The sequence below is a fragment of the Bison bison genome, unplaced genomic scaffold (assembly GCF_000754665.1).
Source record: "Bison bison bison isolate TAMUID 2011002044 unplaced genomic scaffold, Bison_UMD1.0 scf7180017864184, whole genome shotgun sequence".
Classification (NCBI taxonomy): Eukaryota; Metazoa; Chordata; class Mammalia; order Artiodactyla; family Bovidae; genus Bison; species Bison bison.
This window is the reverse complement of record NW_011494756.1, coordinates 3,330,424-3,344,340: the sequence shown is the minus strand read 5'-3', so window position 1 is coordinate 3,344,340 and position 13,917 is coordinate 3,330,424. Positions and strand designations below refer to the sequence as shown.

General features: G+C 42.3%; 1 protein-coding gene across 5 annotated transcripts in view; it reads left to right on the top strand.

Annotated features, from left to right (window-relative positions):
• SLC10A7 (solute carrier family 10, member 7) overlaps nucleotides 1-13,917 on the top strand; it is a 323,647-nt gene that overhangs the window by 236,937 nt on the left and 72,793 nt on the right. For all 5 annotated transcript variants that reach the window (XM_010843684.1, XM_010843683.1, XM_010843682.1 and 2 more), the window contains one exon: nucleotides 6,445-6,480. In XM_010843684.1, the coding sequence (XP_010841986.1) occupies nucleotides 6,445-6,480 (36 nt within the window). The remainder of the gene's footprint in view (nucleotides 1-6,444; nucleotides 6,481-13,917) is intronic.

Sequence of the window (13,917 nt, the reverse complement as noted above, 5' to 3'; positions counted from 1 at the left end):
TATTGCATTATTCATTATATATTGACTCTTTTTTATTTCTTCTAGGTCCTTATTAAACCTTTCTTGCATCTTCTCAATCCTTGTCTCCAGGCAATCTTGTTTTTTAAAAAGTGCATTAATATAAAGGTTCAGAGTAAAGGAGTTGTTAGAGGACAATTTTCAAAAGTTGAAACCACAGCTTTCTTAGAGATGTGTAATGGATACGTGCCAAACATTTATTTATCTGAATAATGAGGGAGCCAGCAGGCTGGTAAAGTTGGCTTTGAGGAAGTGATAGACATAGGGGCTATGTAGTCCATGAGAAAAGCAGACTGAAATAAGTTTGCTGAGTTACAGACAAAACCAGCTAATTCCTATGCTGTGTGCTGTGCTAAGTCACTTCAGTCTGTCCAGCTGTTTGCGACCCTGTGGACTGTAGCCCACCAGGCTCCTCTGTCCATGGGATTCTCCAGGCATGAACACTGGAGTGGGTTGCCATGATCTCCTCCAGGGAATCTTCCTGACCCAGGGATCGAACCCGAGTCTCTTACGTTTCCTGCATTGGCAGGAAGATTCTTTACCACTAGCGCCACCTAGGAAGCCCAGCTAATTCCTATTACAGAGTAATAGTAATTACCTGTTGTAGTTGTTTTTCTACAAGATAGAAATTATTTCGATCTCTAGTAGACAAACCTTTGTAAGTTAACGTGTAATCTTACAGTCTGGGCCCTAATCAATAGTAGGTAGAAGTAAATCAAAAGTGGCTTCCCTCGTGGTTCAGACAGTAAAGAATCCACTTGCAATACGGGAGACCTGGGTTCGATCCCTGGGTTGAGAAGATCCCTTGGAAAAGGGAAGGGCAACCCACTCCCAGTATTCTGGCCTGGAGAATTCCATGGACAGAGGAGCCTGGCAGGCTACAGCCCATGGGGTTGCAAAGACTCACACATGACTGAGCGACTTTCACTTACTTACTTACAAAAATCAGTCAAAGGTATATCCCTCTAGGTAATTAAGTAATCCTTGGATTGATCTGTTAGACAGTGCTCCAGGGTGACAGTGAAAGGACGCCCGGTCCTCTTTTCACCTTGTCTCCAAGTTGTGGTCAATTTTTAGGAAGCGAGTGCTGTGGACTCTTAAGTTCACCTGGATGAGATGATGTCTAAAAGAGGACTCTCCCCACCCCTCCCCACCAGGAGGAATGGCCAGGAGGACCTGGGGACTTTTAGCCTGGACAAGACCTAGTATGAAGACCCAAATGCTCAGTGCAGCATTCTTAACATACAGCCCCGAGGAAATAGTTTAAGAGTGCAGAGATTTTATGTACAGCATTCAAAAGCAGCAGCCACAAGGCCGTCACAAGAAAGAAGGGGGTCGACGTGCCCTAAGTTCCTCGAAGGGGATGACAGCGCAGCAGTGCAGGTGGTTTGGGCTCAGACTAAGACTTCCTCATCATGAAAGCGTCAGCTGGGGCCTGTGTGCCTTGAGAGCAGGAATAGCTGTCTGTCTGCACATTCTCGGGCAAGAGCTTGGCTATCACAGCGTTATATCAGGAGCAAGTAAGCAGCAGAGGAGGGTCACGTTTCAGATGAGGACTGGACCAGTCTCATCTAAGATCCCTTACAAAACCTTGAATCTGTGTTTTTGTGAAAATTGAGTTATTGCCCTTTTATTAAAAAATAAAAAGCACCTCTTCCAAGGCTTAACATTTCATATCCCGGAGACAGAAGCCTTATGTTAGTTTTAGCAGCTGTGTGATCATGATAGTTGTTGCCACAAAGCCTTTTGATAATTTTTCATACTTTCAAAAAATGAGAATTTACTTCAGTTTTGCCTTTTGTGCAAGTCTTACTCCTGAGAGAAGTGTAGTCACAGTGGTGTTGTTTTTGTTGTTATTTGCAGAGGTAGGGGGGTTGGCTTGTATTTTAATGTGGCTCAATCTCAATGTCTCAGGTTTGACAGTGTTTTGGTTTTTTGTTTTTTCTCTCCTTTCCACTGAAGTCATTGAAATATATTCACCCTTTCATTCACATCAGAGGTGTAAATGGATTTTCTAAAGGTTTTTCAGAGACAAAGTCAGTCGCTTTGTGACTTGACTTCTTCAGGTGTTGCAAAAAGAAAGCTTAGCACACCACTAAGCACACCATCTCAATTGCAAGGATGCTAAAACTATGTTTGACCTTGACTCTGCAAAGAGATGGGCACAATCTTTTGCTAGAAGTGGCCCATTCACCACCTCTTTGCTTTATCCATCTGTATAGGATTTACTTGGGAAAGAGAAAAGAGAAGGAATCAGATATATTCGAGAGAAAAGAGCATGTTTATTTGATTTTCCAGCTTCTAATGATGGTTACATTCACAGTTTAAACTTTTTAGTTTACCCTTTTCACCATTGATATTTGCAAAATCCAAACTTAAAAATATATATATCAGCCATGTCACACAAAGGCTTATATCTCGATTTGTTTCATGTCATTAAAAAGACATACTGAGTTTGAAGCTCCTTTCAAATTTATTCTTAAAATATAAACCCAGGGAAATAGTGTAAGACTGCAAAGGTTTTATTTATAGCATTCAGGATCGTAGGCTTTGGAGTCAGGCCAATTTGGAGTCAGAGATTCAGTGCCTGACATTGCCTTTTCCTATTTCACTCAGTGTCTCTGAGGCTCAGTTTTCTTCCCTAGCTGTTGTTCAGTCACTAAGTCATGTCTGACTCTTTGCGACCCCATGGACTGTAGCCTCCCAGGCTCCTCTGTCTGTGGGATTTCCCAGGCAAGAATACTGGAGTGGGTTGCCATTTCCTTCTCCAGGAGATCTTCCAGACCCAGAGATCAAACCTGCATCTCCTGCATTAGCGAGCGATTCTTTACCACTGAACCACCAGAGAAGCTTAGTACCTGCTTCATAGGATTGTTGTGAGGGTTCCATAAGATAACATACATAAACTTCTTAGTGCTTCATCTGGTACAACTATTCCATAAATATCAGCGATTTTGTTTTATACTAATTGGAACAGTGGGACTTCCCTGGTGATCCAGTGGTTAAAGTCTCTGTGCTTCCACTTCGGAGGGTGCGGCTTTGATCCCTGCTTGGGGAGTGTAAGATCCCACATGCTAGCACAGCGTGGCTAAAAAAAAAAAAAAGAAAAGAATTAGAACAACTTCACCAAAATGTAAAATTACTGTTGTTGTCAGAATTAATGGCACCATGGCTGACTCATTGCCTAATACAACTGAAAAACAAATTTCAGCATGGTGTAACAGCTAATGAACGTGAACAGCCATTCTTGAGAAAATAATGAGGAATTCTGAATGCAGAATTATAAGATTCATTCTATTCGCTAGAAAATTTTTTCACATCTTAGGAACATATATCTGAAGTCCTTGTAAGAGCTATTGTGTATTAGTGACCATATACTTGAAATATTCAAGCAGGAAAATCTGCAGATAATAGTGCTCTGCCTTCCAGAATGAGGCCATTTCTAAGAATTGGTAATCAATGGAGGCCAAGATCAAACCTCAACTAATTACTACATATATGTCGCAGCAGAAACCTGTAGGAAACTGTATTGTTTGTTAATCTGCGACTCAGAGAACAGTGCTATAGTAGAGTCAGTTCAGGGTTTGGAGCTGGACAACAGGCTCTAGTCCAGTCTTTGCCATTTAATTTGCTGTGTGGCTTGGGGCCAGTTGCTTGGTTATTCTGAACCTCAGTTTCTTCATCCACTGTCATTGTTGTTGTTGTTCAGTTGCTAAGTTGTGTCCGACTCTTTACGACCCCATGGACTGCAGCACGCCAGGCTTCCCTGCCCATCACCAACTCTCAGAGCTCGCTCAAACTCATGTCCATTGAGTCGGTGATGCCATCCAACCATCTCATCCTCTGTCATCCCCTTCTCCTCCTGCCTTCAATCTTTCCCAGCATCAGGGTCTTTTCCAATGATTCGACTCTTTGCATCAGGTGGCCAAAGTATTGGAGCTTCAGCTTCAGCATCAGTCCTTCCAATGAATATTCAGAGGTGATTTCCTGTAGGATTGACTGGTTTGATCTCCTTGCAGTCCAAGGGACACTGAAGGGTCTTCTCCTCATCCATAAAGTGGGGCTGTTATGGACCCAACCCCATCAATAGAGGAAGGTCAAATTTTAAAATATGCATAAAAGTACTGAAGCAAAATACCATTAATAGTACTGATAGTATTACAAATACTATTACTAGTCCATTATTGCAAAGAAAATGAAAGGGCACCAGGAAGAACCTCGATCCCCCCATGTTAGACGACACCAGTGTAACTTCTCCTCTAACACAAGACAGATGTCTCCAGGGTGGTGACAAGGCTCAGCCTTCTTCTTGGGTCGGGGAGTGGGGGGCGTTTTTATCCTATCATAGATATCATACTGTTTCTCAAAAACATCATTAGTGCTATTGAAATTCCATAATTAACATTAACATAAGTTTCTATTTTCTTTTACCTAAATTTAGGTGAACTGATAGATAACAAGGGTAAAACTGGCTCAGTTAATAAGTAAAGTCAAATCCATTCTCCATATACCAAATTATTTACTAACTCATTATACCACCTCCCTCCCTTAAGTTCTTTAATAGTTTGCCAGTGTTAAAAGGATCAACTTGAAGCTCCCTCTCCTGGCCCCCAAGACCTTTGATGATCTGGTCTCTGAATTCCTCCACTTGATACTTTTCTTCCCTCCCTGCTCAAGTTTTTAGAGTTTTGCAAGGGTCCTTCACTCTTCCTGGAATACCCTAACCCCCTTTCTGCCGAATCAGTTTTCATTAATTCTTCTAATTAATTGGAACCATGCCTGGCATGTATAAGTGGACGTTCAATAAACATTTAAACAAATTGACTTGAAATCAGATGGCTCCCACATAGACTAAAATAACCAGATATTTCCATTTCCACATGGCCTTGCAAAGTTCAGAATTATTCCTAGAGCCTGAATAGATTCCATGTCATTGAAGGACAGTAGCTCTTAAAAATTGTTTTGGCATTGTGTACATACTGCTGCTGCTGCTGCTGCTAAGTCGCTTCAGTCGTGTCTGACTCTGTGCGACCCTATAGACGGCAGCCCACCAGGCTCCCCCATCCCTGGGATTCTCCAGGCAAGAACACTGGAGTGGGTTACCCTTTCCTTCTCCAGTATTTTGTACATGACACTCTTCTAAATGGTGCTGATGAGAACTTGCTTCCTAGACACCGATGGAGCTGAGAAGTCACAATACATGTTTTAATAAATAGATTTTAAAATATAGCACTTAAAATGCAGTATTCCCTATCGCCAATTGCAAGAGTTTGCACAATAAAGAAGCATTTATTCTATTATTTAACAATAAAGCAAGTCGGTGTGTGGATATTCACATGTGTATATGCCTAAGAAAGTTATGATAGCAATGTTCATATAAGGTAAGCCGTTCCTTTGGGCCACAGTCAAAAGAGTTTAGTTACTGTAATGACAAAAGGGCTTCCATATAGTAATACCAAAAGGCCTTTTTCCCAAAAGTAATGAAGAGGTCCCCAAACTGGATCCTGGTCACAGTATTGTCCCTGTCCCTGTCTCTCTCTCACACACACAGACTCACAGACTGTTTGGAATTTTAAAGGTCCAAGTAGACTTCATTAATAAAAGGATGAAATGCTTTTTCTTCTATAAATCATAATAAAATGTTGAGAGATAAAGGAACAACTAAGGTTGCAAATCATCGGCTGCTGCTCGAAAACCGAGACCTGTCATGTTAACTCCCAACTCAAACACCTAGTTTTAAAGATTTACCTTTAAGAAACCTAAAAGCTTGTATCCTGCCTCATCAACAACAGCCTCAAACTGTTCCCTGTCATCGAAGAAAACAAATCTTTTGCTCCTTCCTGCCTCGGGGAGACAGAGGGACCGAGGTGGTCCTCGGTGGCTGAATTAGATGAAAGACTTGCCTTCCACCATGGAGACATGGAGTCTAATCAAGTGAAATGAGTTTTGAGATCTCAGCTCGTTTCCTCGGGGAGATCAGTTCACATTACAAAATCACGACATCTCATTCATCACAGCTGACGTGGTCTTTGCTCAGGAGAGGACCCCAACTGGGACTAAACCACCTGTCTCCTCTTGAAAGGGGGCACTTTATCCAAGTTAGAGTTGAAAGCCTTGGAGTGAGAAAGCTTGCCAGCTTTCACCCAAGTGATGCATATGCAACATGGAAGGGAACTTAGGCTTGAAAAAGGGAAGACAAGTTGAAGGAAGATTGGTAGTTGTATTTTAAATGATATGAGATATGAGATGCTAAGGCCTTGTGGTCAGGAGAGCCAAGAGTGGGGCTCCCTCTTCTTTATCTCCTAGATTTTATTAAACAGAAATGAGAAGGATAAGCATTTCTGTGCATCAGGGTTTAAAATGGCAAAGAAAATATCCTGCTCTCCAGGCTGATAGATGATCATCATTCTCTTTTATTTCTTTCAGGGCATCGTGGTCACACCCCTGCTACTGCTGCTTTTTGTGAGTATTTTGATATTGTTTTTAATATCTTTCATTAAAAGCCATCTACAATCCTTTAAGAAAGATATTTAGGGAAAAAAACTGAAATTGAAATCTTTTTACACCACTTGGCATCGTATTTTGAACTGCTGTTCTGGGTGAGCTGTACAAAGTCAGAATCTCTGTAGTCTCATGACCGCGGACAGCAGCAGGACCCATTTATAAGGCCTCTGACTCCTGGCTAAATCATTAATTATTACAAATTAGCACCCTGTGACATAGGTCAAAAACGTGCTGCACTTTATTTTCACATTAGTAAGACTAAAGTGATTACTAATGATCTAGGTTGATAGAAAGAGCCTTGGTCCAGGGAAGAGTCAAAGCTTAATTATAGTTCCGAGTGCTGGTATGAATAGGAAAAGGCTTCCTCACTCTGGGGAACACTGCCTCGATTTTTTCATCTGTAGAATGGGAAACAGTAACACCTACCCCAGTCTGCTCGCAGGTATGTGCTTTAGGAAAAGAAAAACTAATATAAGCTACTGGTACACCAGTAGCAAAACTTGTTCTGAAAATAAGAAATGCTAATTACCTATCTTATTTCTTTTTTGGCACTAAGCATATGAGAAATTAGATGAGAGATTATAATGAAATTAATGTTATCTCATGCTGAGAAAAGCATATGTAATCATGAATGATACCTAAAATATTTTATGAACTGTGCATTTTTCATACACAACATCTCCCAAATATAAATCACTCCACTCATCACTGAAGTAGAGTGGGGATGCGTTTCTAGAAGTGAAATGTAGCTGTTTGACTAGCACTATTTGTCAGTGAATTAAAACTGTGGGGAAAATTTATTTAATTATAGTGTAATTACCCAAGTTGGAATTCAATTAAAGTAATAGAGTGAGGGACTTCATTTCTTACAAGCTGTGTGGGAAGTGGAGAGGAAAAGATGCCTTACTAAACAGTTGGATTTTGCATCTTTCATGAAAGACATTACCTGCCAGTAATAATCCTCAGCTTTACCATGCCATTTGAAATGCCACCTCTATCCTTAGAAGGTAAGGAGTGTCAATAATCAGATCACTTCCCACAGCATAACAGACCTCATTTATTTAGAATCACCAGTTCAGAATCTGCCATGAGTTACACTGAAACTGAAGTGAATGTTATTTGCATTCATTGGGAAGAAAAGACTTGGTATGTATCTACCTGCTCACTAAATGTGAGAGCTAGGATCATCCCTCAGTGTTTTTTCCAGGACCTGGGACAATAATTTCCCAGGAACAGCCCTCAGTGGCCACAGGATGCAGGCCAGCCTGGGGTCCCCAGTGGCAGTGAGCCAGAGGAGTAGTGTAGAGCTGGGCATATACAGAATGTCCAGTGGTATGTAGCCTAGGTTTTCTCAGTAGTATGGGTATGTAGCCTAGGTTTTCTCCATTGCTGAAGAGTAGCATCTCTTACTCCACAACCCTTTGAGAACGATCACAGTCACAGCTGTGGGGCTGAGACCTAGGTAGCACTTTTGAGTATCTCAGAGCCTGGAGTCTTTTTAGACACTGTTTCAACTTGTGACCAAAGAACCAAGTGAGTACCGTTCTCCCTTTTCTACTTATTGCCATGCTAGAGCAAGACCTGCCCAGCTGGTTAGTATTAATGGTGTCACGCTATTGCAAGTTTGCCCCACTCTTAGACCCATAGACTTGTGAGCTTTAGTTGGTTCAACATTTTTAAATCATCGAGCTACAAGAATAGTGAAAGAGACCCCAAGACCCTCAACTCAAAAGTCTAATGCCTCCCTTTTGAGCTAACTGGGCTGTTCCACTGGGTTCAATGGCACCATCATACGGCCTCAATGGCTATTTCTACATTATATCACTTAAAATCGCATACACAGTATATAACACTTTTTATCTGTTTAGGTTGGTGTGCATTTTTACAAACAATGGGAATTGCTTGAACACTTGAGTGACCAGGCTTCACTTACTGCATAGGACAAAAATCTGAGTGACTTACATTTCATTAAAAATGTAGTGTTTTTAATCAACAGTTCTGCTGTGGTTAACCCAAATGATATGTTGTGTTTCCCTGAAAGATAGGTTGAAGTTCTAATCCTTGTGTGTGTGTATGTATGTGTGTGTGTGTGTGTGTGTGTGTTAAGTTGCTAAGTTGTGTCTGACTCTTTGGGTCCCTATGGACTGTAGCTCACCAGGCTCCTCTGTCCATGGGATTTCCCAGGCAAGAATACTGGAGTGAGTTGCCATGCCTACCTCCAGGGGCCCTTCCTGACCCAGGGATCAAACCAGCATCCTTATGTCTCTTGCATTGACAGGTGGTTTCTTTACCACCAGCACCGCCTGGGAAACCCCTCTAATCTCTGGTGCATCAGAATGTGACCTTATTTGAAATAGGGGTGTTGCAGTTGTAATTAGTTAAGATGATGTCAAACTGGCATAGGGTGGGTCCTTAATCCAACATGACCAGTGAACCAGTGAAGTTGCTCAGTCGTGTCTGACTGTTTGTGATCCCATGGACTGTAGCCTACCAGTCTCCTCCATCTGTGGAATTTTCCAGGCAAGAGTACTGGAGTGGGTTGCCATTTCCTTTTCCAGGGGATCTTCCTGACCCAGGGATTGAACCCAGGTCTGCCACATTGCAGGCAGACGCTTTACCGTCTGAGCCACCAGGGAAGCCAACATGACTGGTGTCCTTAAAGGAGACGAGTCAGAGACCCACAGGGGGAATGCCGTGTCATGATGGAGGCAGAGAGTAGAGTGATGCATCTGCAAGCCAAGGAGCACCAGGGGTTGCCAGCAAACATCAGAAGCTAGAGGGACAAGGAAAAATTCTCTAGGGATTTAAGAGGGATCACAGTCTTGCTTGATTTCAGACCTACAGTTTCCACAACTGTGAAGCAATACATTTCTGTTTTTTTAAGTCCCCCAGTTTGTGGTATTTTGTTAACAAAAGTCAAAGAAACTAATACAGCCCGTGAAAATTGAATTGTCTTTTTGTTATAATATCTTAAAAATGGGAATTTCCAGATAGTCAGGCACAGTAGCTAGTAAAAGCCATTTTTGCTGATTGAATCTCAGTTGTCTGTATTCTCAACATCTTCTCAGAGTGTTCCTGTTACTACCTTGCTCCAATTGAATGCTGTCTTCTGATTCATATTTCTGCTGCTGGCACATTTCATATTACTGAGCCTTAAAGGGGACAAGGTGTCTTTCTTGCACCTCATTACCAATTCCAGATCACTTCTCATGCCTTCTCCATAAAATCCCCTGTTACCTTAAAAGGTAATGCCATACATCTATATTACCTGTTGCTGCTGCTTGTAATTGTCAGTGGAATGCTAGGTCATGCTCTAAGAGTCCAGAAAAACGTTTGCACCTTTCCATTGTCCTTTTAACAATACACTTGGATTGACTCGGTGTTTTCAGTATTCACGTGGTTGATCTTTCCAATACCTTGGCCTCGAAATTCTTGACCCCTTCTCCAATTAGATTGCCTTCTATTTAATCTCAGCCAGTCATCTCTGCAGTCAGACCCTTGGCTTATTCCAATAACAGCGTCCTTCCATAATCCCATTTTCAAACATCTTCTCCTACTGACATCTCCTATCTTTGTAACTTATTCCACAAGTTAAGAATTCTTCAGACTTGCCAGAAGGGCCAGTTTATTTACCTTATCACCTCCACAATGCTTCTAGCAAATCCACCCTACCTCACCCTCTTATCCTCACATCCCGTCTGACCAAGCTTGGATCTCATGGTTCATCACTGTAAGTACTTTGGTACATCCATCAACAGCCTTGCTCATCTCTTAGAGCTTCCTGTTTGCCTGGCCAGTGCCAAGTCTGCTTAAACCCAACTGTACACCGTTTTTGTACTTATACCGGAACACACTGCAGCACCCACTCTCACGCTCACGGTCTCATTGGAAATTCATGACACCTAATTGTAAATGAGCCTGGCAGTCCTACTCCCTTCCCCTCATCAACAGACGTTCCCACTCTCTAGAGAATCATTTCACATCTTCTCAAATCTCCATTGCCTCTTTTTTTCTTTTTTCATCTCAACTGATGCAAAAAGGAAACTAACTGATGAAGAAGTCAAAAGCAATCAGATAAGTGTATAAGATCCCATCTATCTGTGTCTGTATTCTTCACCTTCTCTCCTCTTTCTGTGGATACATGATCTCGGCTCCCATCTAAGGCTAGTCCCTCCACTTGTGGCATCCCTTTTCCTGCTTGACAACAGGAGCTGCACAGATTTCCTCGTTCTCCAGTGTCGTTAAGGTTCCTGTCTCCACGGGATCATTTCTATGTGCATGTAAGCATTCTAAAGGACTACACATCTCAAAAATTAAATTTCACTGTCTCCTGTGTGCACTCCACTTCTATGCCCTCTTTTATAACCCAGTTCCTCCAAAAAGCTACTTAAACTTATTCATCACTCATTCAGTAGCATGTATTGAGTTCTTCCAATATACCAGACACTTTCCTGGGTGCCAAGGATATAGCAATGAGCAAAACAGATATATCTTTGCTCTAATAGAGGATACATACTGGGTTTGCCAGGTGGTGCTAGTGGTAAAGAACCCTCCTTCCAATACTGGAAACCTAAGAGACACAGGTTTTATCCTTGGGTCATCCAGATTCCCTGGAGCACGAAATAGCAACCCACTCCAGTATTCTTGCCTGGATAATCCCACAGACAGAGAAGCCTGGGGGGCTACAGTCCTTGGGGTCGCACAGAGTCAGACATGACCAAGCCCTACTACTACTTCTTACTACTAGAGTATATACTAGTGGAAAGAAAGAACCAACAAATAAGTAATAATATATTGTATAAGGTGGGTGCTAAAGAAAAAATAAAGTAAGTAAGGGGAGTGGGTTGGTGTTTGCTATTTTAAACTGGCTGGTCACGGTTAGACTCACTGAGCAAAGACCTACAGGAGATAACAGAGTGGGTTTTCTGGTGGTAGAATGTTTCAGGTGGAAGGAACAGCAAGTGCAGAGGTCCTGAGAGTGTGCCTGGTGTCTAGGGAACAGTAGGGAGGCCAGTGTGGCTGGAATGGAGTGAGCAAGGTGGTAAGTACATGGAGGTGAGGTCAGAGGTGTAGTAGAGGCCAAATGAGAGAGGACCTTAAAATCCCTCATAAGGCCTTTGAATTGTTATTCAAGAGAGGCCGGAGACCATGGAAAGAGTTTTGATCAAGGGAATGGCATGTTTTGACATTCTCTTTAAAATGGTGATTCTGGATGCTGGGTTGAGTAGATTGTTAAGGGGATCATGGTGGAGACAGGAAGACCCAGTTAGAAAGCTAGTACAAGAGAGGATGTTAACTTGGGGTAGTTGAAAAAATCTGGTAGAAAGTAGTTTTTTAATTTCTAGAAAGAACTGAGAGATTGAATAAAAATCATGAGGGAAAGATATGAATCAAGGGTAACTACACCCCTGTGCAACTGGAACTATGGAATTGCCATTGATTAAGATAGGAAAATAGATGGGGAAACAGTGGAAACAGTGTCAGACTTTATTTTGGGGGGCTCCAAAATCACTGAAGATGGTGACTGCAGCCATGAAATTAAAAGATGCTTACTCCTTGGAAGGAAAGTTATGACCAACCTAGATAGCATATTCAAAAGCAGAGACATAACTTTGCCAACAAAGGTCCGTCTAGTCAAGGCTATGGTTTTTCCTGTGGTCATGTATGGATGTGAGAGTTGGACTGTGAGGAAGGCTGAGTGCCGAAGAATTGATGCTTTTGAACTGTGGTGTTGGAGAAGACTCTTGAGAGTCCCTTGGACTGCAAGGAGATCCAACCAGTCCATTCTGAAGGAGATCAGCCCTGGGATTTCTTTGGAAGGAATGATGCTAAAGCTGAAAGTCCAATACTTTGGCCACCTCATGCGAAGAGTTGACTCATTGGAAAAGACTCTGATGCTGGGAGGGATTGGGGGCAGGAAGAGAAGGGGATGACAGAGGATGAGATGGCTGGATGGCATCACTGACTCGATGGACGTGAGTCTGAGTGAACTCTGGGAGTTGGTGATGGACAGGGAGGCCTGGCGTGCTGCGATTCATGGGGTCGCAAAGAGTCGGACACGACTGAGCAACTGAACTGAACTGAACTGAAGATAGGGAAGATTATAGGGTTGAACAAATTCAGCCTTGGACATGTCTGGATTGAGATGCCTTTCAGACATCTAAGGAGGGAAGTCAAGTAAGCAGTTGGCTATGTGTCTGGAATTCAGGAGGAAAGTCTAGACTAGAGATACACATGTGGGAAATGTCAGCACAGAAATGGATTTTGCGTTAGATTGGATGAGATCACTAAAAAAGACTAGAGAGAGAAAGTATCCGCAGACTGCATTTGGGGCATTCTAATGTTAGGAGGTCTGCAAAGAAGACCAAGGATATCCAGTTTGCTTAGGAAGAACATCAAAAGATGCCAGGGTCCTAAAAATCTAGCAGCGAATGTGTTTCAGAAGGGAGAAAGGGGCCAACTACTTCAAATGCTAGTAATACTTCAGATAAAATAAAGTTCAACTGGCAATTGATTTTTAATAAGATGGAGGCCCCTGGCAACCTTAATAAGACCTATTTCAGCAGAGTTGTGGAGGTGAAAGCCTGATTGACATAGGTTCAAGAATGGATGAAGAAAAAAAAAAGTTAAAGACAGAATTCATTTTGCTCTAAAGTGTGCAGAAAATAGGACAGCAACAAAGTTAGTGAAGGATCCAGAGAGGATTCTTTTTGAAATTGGGAAAATTATTAGCATATATGTGTTGAGAGGTTCATTTGTATTGATAGATTAATCCAGTTAAAGAAGGAAAAATTGATACAGAAAAAAAAGAGGGGATAATTCATGGATCCCTGTCCACAAGTAGGAGAAGGGGAATGAGTTCTAGTGTGTACAGGGAGTATGGCCTCTTAAGCACAATTAGTTCATCAGCGTAATGAGAGGGAAACCAGGAGATATGAGCAGCTGCTGCTGCTGCTAAGTCGCTTCAGTCGTGTCCGACTCTTTGCAACCCCATAGACGGCAGTCCACCAGGCTCCCCCGTCCCTGGGATTCTCCAGGCAAGAACACTGAAGTGGGTTGCCATTTCCTTCTCCAATGCTTGAAAGTGAAAGTGAAGTCTCTCAGTCTTGCCCGACTGTTAGTGACCCCATAGATGGCAGCCTACCAGGCTCCTCCATCCGTGGGATTTTCCAGGCAAGAGTGCTGGAGTGGGGTGCCATTGCCTTCTCCAAATTGGTGGATGCAAATGTAAAAGCTTGTTAAGTTCTCCTCTGGCTCTATTTTCTCAGTGGAGTGGCAAATAAGGTTAGGGGTAGGAGATAAGAAAAGGCAAGGAGGGGGTGGAGATTTGATGACAAAGAAGAGGACATGAAATAGTCATGTCAGAGAGAGAATGGGATGCACAGATGCAATGCG